Source organism: Somniosus microcephalus, chromosome 7, assembly GCF_052327205.1.
Source record: "Somniosus microcephalus isolate GS21.2 chromosome 7, FLI_Smic_1.0, whole genome shotgun sequence".
Classification (NCBI taxonomy): Eukaryota; Metazoa; Chordata; class Chondrichthyes; order Squaliformes; family Somniosidae; genus Somniosus; species Somniosus microcephalus.
The window spans coordinates 64141882-64149535 of NC_140993.1; the positions used below are offsets into that span (position 1 = coordinate 64141882).

Below are 7654 nucleotides of genomic sequence, written 5' to 3' on the forward strand. Positions count from 1 at the left end.
TTACCACTCTCTGGCTAAAGAAGTTTCTTCTGAATTCCCTATTGGATTTCTTGGTGACTATCTTATATGGGTGGCCTCTAGTTATGCTCTTCCCCACAAGTGGAAACATTCTCTATCCACTCTTGTCAAAACCTCATGATTTTAAAGACCTCTATTAGGTCACCCCTCAGCCTTTTTTTCCAAGAGAAAAGAGACCCAGCCTGTTCATCCTTTCCTGATATGTATACCCTTGCATTTCTGGTATCATCCTTGTAAATCTTCTCTGCACCTCTCCAGTGCCTCTATATCCTTTTTATCCTAGTTTAGAGAGAGCAATTTGAGGTCATGAGTTTGGAGCACACATTAAAGTGCAGTTTCCACCTCTACAACACACTGCTACAAAAACACATTGTAACAGCCGTTTGTAGTTAGTAGTTTAAATCCTCACACACTTCAAAAATTAGAGTTTAAATTCCAATTTTTAGTCCAGATATTCCAAATCTTTATAATCCATATCGCCATGTCCGCTGCATTGTGGCCATTGAGTTGTCAACATTCTTCTTCAATGATTAAGTCGCTCTTTTTTCTCCTTAACCAAAAGGTTGATTTTTACTAACTTTCTTTATTGACCAATCACATCACACAAAATCTTTCTTCCCAATTTCAATTTTCTCCTTATTCACATTCCAGTAAAAACCTTGGGATACAGCCATTATGATAGTTCCTCACTTATAACAGAGACAGGAACAGAAGGGAAGGAGGAGGCTCAGAGACTTTTTTTTCCAGATAGAGCTAGGGAGAGTGCAAGTGGCTGAGAGAATTTTTTGATAGAACTTTTTTTGAGAGAAGTCCTGAGAATTACTGAGATGATCAACCAGGGCCCCAATAGGTGTGTGCAGAACAAGCCATCTCCAATAAAAGCACTCTGGACTTTACATTGGCTGCGAATGGGAAGGGAGAGATCTACCTCCAAAGGGCACCCATGAAAACTAATTCAGCGTCTTCACTGAAGAACTGGGGAAATGAGAGAGGAACAAAACCTAGTTCTACGTAATTAGAGTATGGTAGTAATAGAGTTTGGTGATTTAGGCTAGACAATGATATGAAAGGATATGGAGCCAAGGCAGATCAATGGAGTTAAGATACAAATTAGCCATGATTTAACTGAATGGGTGGAGAAAGCTCAAGGAGCTGAATGACCTACTCCTGTTCCTATGTTCCTATATCGATAGATGTTCCTAAGTGCTTACACTGTGCACTTTTGTATTGTACAGATGGATCGCATGTCTTTTCCCTGTGGATGTACAAAGGATGGCTGTGGTAACACAATGGGTAGGATAGAGTTCAACTCTGCCAGAGTACAGACACACTTCATCCACACCATCATGAAGCTGGACTTGGAGAAACGGCAACCGAACGGTGAAAATAAGAATGAAGAGTCAGACACGGCGCACTTGGAAAATTCCCAGCACTATGGCTACTCGGCAGACAAATCTGCATTCCAGGACAGAAGTGCCTCCTTAACGCCAGCCTTTCACTTCAGCGAGGAGTCCGATGACACCGAGGACAACAGCTGTAGCAGTGACATGACCGACTCCAGTTCGTCGAATTACAGCGAGGAAGTGGACGAGGGAGTTGATGACCGTTTCTTGGATAACGCACCGCAGTCTCGTCAAACTGCGGACATTGACGATGATGGACTGGCCCGGATACTCCATTTTAACGATTCTGACAATGAGTGTGGTAACGATGCAGAGAGCCAGGACGGCTTCCCTTACTTTAACCCTTCCGATTTTTTCTGTGAGTCTGGTGACCAGCACTGTGGCACGGAAAGCTTCAAGTTCAACACTGAGTACTACACTAATCACTTGCCCAGCTTGGACGAGAATGCCAATCAGGAGGGGAGTTTCCCCCTGGGCGATGTAACTCCAACGCAGGGCAGCAGCCATGTCTATCCCCCATCTCACTGCCCGGAGCAGTCCACGAAAAGCTACACTGACCTCAGCCTGTCGACTGACTCCTTCGAATTTTTCCAGTCGTTCTCCGAGTTCAACTACGGCTCGTTTCACAACCCGCAGAAGGACTACGAAAGCATGGACAATTGTCCGACGCTCCAGTTTCAGTTTCCTGGGTTTCCCACCTTCACCCAGGCTGCCGATCCGGGCAGTTGTTTCCTGGAGTCTCTGATTGGTCTGGCTGAGCCAATCACGGCGGACTCATTCCCAGAGCCCCCTACACCTTTCCCAGACAGTCAGCACCTTGAAGAAGCCATCAAAACATCCATCATGGAAACTGTGAAGGTTTGACTTCGGATTATTGAAGTGACTGGTTCCGAAATCCTTTATTTCTTTTCAAAGATAATTGATATATATCTTTATGAAATGACTTGTGTATTGGGGGGAGGGGGTGGGGGACCAGAACTAATTGAAATCATAAGTCAAGGAATCGTTCTCTGCTAATTAGCCCTCAGTTGGATCTAGTGAGGCTACAAATGGCGCAACGATTCTTCAACTTGGAGAAGTGGCTATCAGTTGGTAATTTTTGAGAGCTATATATTTAAACCGGAAAGATAATTGGACCCCAAGTGTATTGTAATAGTGATGCATCAATGCCGAATATCAGTGGTACTTTAGTGAAGTAAGGCAGAAATGATGACTTGATGATGACACTTAAAGTGGAAATGGAAGAAGTCTCTACATGTTTGGCTTCTTATCAATGGACGTCTGGCAGCTAAAATGATTCAAACAATAACTTGATGCCTTTGACCAATCCTATTCAAAGAGTCACCTTTGTTTTCTTCAGCCCAGATCACGTATCTTGTACTATGTGATATTTTTTTTTTGTTTCACCTCCAACCCAGCCTCAATCCTGAAGACAGCTACCCATGCTGGGCTACAATTCCATGTTGCTGCTGGACCTTTGTAACCTCATCCAATGCCCGTATAACGTGAGCCTAGACAATGAGTGCCGGCTGGCTGTTTAAACAGCTAAGCATGATGCCGTGCGCTTAAGCGACTGTGCCCACACCTGCTCTTCCCAGCGAGGGTGTCAAGATCACAGTCGGGAGTGAGTGCCCTGGCTGATTTTATTCCAGCCTGACTGAAGCCCATTGGAACACCCCAGCTGTTGCCCTCAGCTTGGCTGAGTTTGACTTAACTGAACACAAACCAGCCATTGAACCTGGGATGCTCCTGGCATGCATGGTTCAGTATCACCGCGCACGGTGCATTTACGCACTGCCATTTTGGGAGCCCCCACCATAGTACATTAAGATAGGTGTTCGAGATGAGCCTTGTTCACACACATGCATTGATTCACATCTGCTTTAGATCCAGTAATTATTATTGAAAGCTAGGTGAATTATTTTTCTAGCTGCACAACTTACCCCTTTTATCTCAGTGAGCTGTAAATGAGATGGTCCAGTGAAAGTGTGCATTGTGGTTGTTCCAACAACATAGCTTGCATTTATATAGCGCCTTTAACGTAGTAAAACATCCCGAGATGCTTCACAGGAGCATTATCAGACAAAATTTGACAGAGCCACACAAGGAGATTTAGCACAGGTGACCATATATTGATGAAAGAGGTAGGTGTAAAGGAGTGTCTTGAAGGATAAGAGAGAGTTGGGGAGGTTCAGGGAAGTAATTCCAGAGCTTGGGGCCTAGACAGCTGAAGGCACAGCCGCCGATGTGGGGCGAAGGAAATCTGGATGTACAAGGCCAGAATTGGAGTACGGCAGAGTTCTCGGAGGGTTGCAGAGATAGGGAAGGGTGAGGCCACGGAGGGATTTGAACACGAGGATGAGAATTTTAAATTCAGTGTTTATTCTGAGCTCCCTCTGACGCTAAGATTCCAACCCAAGTGGCAGGTTGTCCACACAATTGGATCTAGATTCTGAAACTTAAGATTGCAATTTGACTCCAAGCTTCAATTTTGAGACCATTACCAAAAGTAGATGTGGCAACGTCTCGCTGTCAATCTAAAGCTGTGGAATATTTCTGTTTGTGCTAGTGACATCTAGTGCCAAGAGCATGGATACAGTGCCAACCTTTAGATTTATTACATTAGTCCGCTTCCTCAGTAGGAATGCCTTTGAACTCTCCAATAGTCTGTTGGGTGCTAACCTGGTGTCTCGTTCACTGGATGAATAGAACTTGGGTATTTCTTAAACGTACACGTCGCTGATGTAAAGGACGATTGCTGGGTTCTGTCCACACTTTCTTATGATTGAATCTCTGCATTCTTTGACCAGAGGCTGCAGTCTAATTAATCTAGACTTTTTAGTTCAGGCAGATTGCAAGTTTGGGATAAAAAACAGAAAATGCTGGAAATGCGCAGCAGGTCTGTCGGTCTGAGTTTTAAATATAACCGAGTTCCGATTACGTTTCTTCATTCTTGACGTTGGCCTGACTTTCTCTCTCCCGCTGATTTGAGCTGCTTTGCATTTCCAGCACTTTCTGGGTTTCCCCCACCCCACCCCACCCTGGATTTTCAACATTCAATCTTTTTTTTATATATTGTATATCCTTACAAGATAAAGACTCTTTGGCAAAGAGTTGATGCACAAATTGACTGACTTACTATGCAAAGTCTTAACTACAGCCGAGCCCAGCAAATTGTAATTTGTAAAGTGCAAAGTACATTGATAAAGCCAACTTGAGACAAGGTCTTAAATAACAGGAAGTTAATGAGTAATTTTTTGTAATACTGTACCTCAAGTATTACATGTGCAGTTTTTATTTATTTTGTACTTCTGTATTTATTTATTTTTGTACATGCAGTACTGCAAGAAGCACTGTGGTTTAATAATGAAACAATGGAAGTGCAATACAGCCTTTCAGTAGCACTGATCCTTCCGATCATTACACTGTTATGATGACTAAGTGTTTGCTTGAGCAGTATTGTCACTAGTCTTGTTGGTACCAATATGCTACAGAAAAATAAAATTGCACATAATCAGCTGCACATTGCAGTTGTGGCTGTACACTTTTTAATCCCACACCTTTTTTAATTCGTCACCTGGAGTTGCTCCTATTGTCTGGCACTGGTGACCTGTAACCACCTCTACTTCATCCTAGTGTTTTCCACAGCCTAAAATGCGCACTCCACACACGAGCCAAGTTTGGAAGGACAAAAGCTGTGTTACCTGGGTGTTTTTCAACGCAAACTTTGCCTACCAAATCATCACTAAAAATCCTAGTGACAGCACTGCTCCAGTCAAGTAAAATACTATATAGCGAGTTCTCGGCTTTTCTCCAAGACCTCTGCAAAATGAGGGTCTTTTAAGATTTGAAAAGTACCTTTTTGGTAAACGATTTTTTAAAATAAAAGTTAATTTGCGTGGATTACATTCAAACGTGTTTTAGGCTGTATTTTTGGCATGAAGGTCGTAGCTCTAAAGGTGCTAGGGATTTGAAACCTTTAATTATTTAAAAAAATTCCACAAAGTAGCTAATTTTGTTTTGTTAAGCTTTACAGTTTATAATTTATTAAAATTCTGTGAGGAAGTGGCATGCGTGGTTCAGCCCAGTGTCTATTATGCAGAGAAACATTTTTATAGCAGAGGGGACACTGTAGAATAGTGGCAATAAGACATGAAAGATAGAGTAACCCAAATTGGGAAGGGATCGTAAAATTAATACTCCTATACTGAACTATTTTCGAAAGAGCTCTTGGTGTTTGTGACAGGATTGTTTTTTTTAATTCAATTTTTTCTGATTATCAATGTCCTAGTCTGTTTTAGAGGACTAGTCAATTTGAAAAATAACTGCTCTTGTCTACAATCTCTCTTCCCTTCCCCTCAAAAGTGAAAAGAGCGGGCATTGTAGGGTAAAGATTACAATCAGCTCAATCCCAGTACAAGTGCTTTGAGCTTGTACAAAATTCCCCTCTGTTCAATTTTAAACAGGTTAACATGTGTTAAAATACCACAGTGAGGAGCTCTGTATGATGTGGTTAATCGTTTGTACAGGAATAAAACTGATTTGTAATTTCAGCCACGTCCATTAAGACCAGTAGTGAATGCTGTCAAATAACTCCCATTTCATTAGTCACAGGTGGTGACTTGGTTTTCCCATTGAGCATCTTAAAAGTAAAAAATGTCCCATTGACAACATATCTGAAAGGCATAGTGAAGAATATTTAGGGAGGAGGGGAAGATTCAAGGGATGATGTTGCTAGTCTCCCCTATGTCCAGGTCCTGCATAAACCAAATGACTGGCATCTCTGCTTCTCATCTTTGTGAATGGAAATAGATGGGCATTGTAGAGACAAATATTTTCCATCCTTGAACTATATTTGATATCAAAATGTAATATTTCAAATCACAAACTTAAGGTTTTGTACGGTACACTTTTATAAACTAGTCAAAGTAGGTGGGTGAGTGGGGATCCTCTACTCTGAAGTCTGCTGACTTGTGTAAACAAACTTATTTATTTCCTAAATCATTTCACTTTACTTGGCTTGGGATTATCAGTGATCAAATCCGTCCAGCTTCACTTGACATTTCGGGTTCAGTTGGAGAAGGGCTATTTTTTTTTTTGATGCGGGGAAGGGAGGGGGGGGTTCTGTAGCCAACTCAACGATTTATTTGCCTTTCACCCACCTGAAGTTTCTTTGCATAAGCCACCTGGATCACGCAACATGCAGCTGTACTGCCTTTAAAAATCATTAATTTATATTTTTTTTGTTTCCCTCGTCGGTTGCATGTGGCAAAAATTGAATTCCGTTCCTTCTCAAAGGCACTAGAAGTCTGTAAATAAGTTAAATCTCACTCCATTGTATGATTCATTTTTTTTGCCTGTTTGTACATAGAAAAAATGAAAATTGGTATTTATTACAAAACTGTTGAGATAATGTTATGTATTGAATTGATTTGTCTGTACATCTCCCATTTGCCTTCAATATGTAAATAATATATATATTCGACTTCAATAATTTTGCAGAATGGTACTAATTGGTTTTTTAAAAAAACACACATTTAGCTTAATCTGTAAAATATGTTGGTGAATTACATGCTATTTGTTTCATCCAAGCCGTATGAAGCCATTTTCATCATACTTTTAAATAAAAAAAATTATATATGCAAGAAATGCAAGTGTTTGTGATTCTTCCCTCCAGTTTTCTTCGCTGCCTTTTCTGAAAGTGCTGGCATCTGCCAGAGTACATTTCAACACACACACCAGCCGCACACTGGTACCTCACCAGAGTGGGTGATTTACAATTGGGGTTGGTCCTCATGTGAATCTTGATGGGGAATTTCAGTGGCCTACTGGACTGTGGGAAGAGGGGAGAGTTGCAGCCTAATCCGATCCCAGCATTGCCAGGTCTCCACTTGCACCAGTGTGCACTCTCACTTTCCAGCAGGAGTTACTAGGTAGCGATTAGCAGTAGGAAGGATGGCTGCTGACCAGCATTGGCCAGAACACCAGGAGCACTCCGTACTCTTATTTAAACAGTGCCTTACGATCTTTATGACCATCTGAGGGGGGGGAAGAGCGAGCCTATGGCTTAATGGTAGCATTCCTGCCTCAGAAGGTGCAGGATTGGAGTTTGGCACTTTGGCTCAGAATTCTGGGTTAACATCCAGCGGGATGTTCGCATCCGGTGGGTGTGAGTGCCCCCCCCCTCCCTCCCTCTCTCTCTCTCTCTCTCTCTTTTTCCCCCCCCCCCCCCC

The 7654-nt window shown here is 42.1% G+C and overlaps 1 protein-coding gene across 1 annotated transcript in view; it reads left to right on the forward strand.

The window, feature by feature from the left end:
- csrnp1b (cysteine-serine-rich nuclear protein 1b) overlaps positions 1-7070 on the forward strand; it is a 30195-nt gene extending 23125 nt beyond the window's left edge. The window contains exon 5 of the mRNA XM_085992512.1: positions 1254-7070. Coding sequence (XP_085848638.1) covers positions 1254-2285 — 1032 coding nt within the window. The 3' untranslated portion in view covers positions 2286-7070. The remainder of the gene's footprint in view (positions 1-1253) is intronic.
- Positions 7071-7654: the final 584 nt, after the last annotated feature.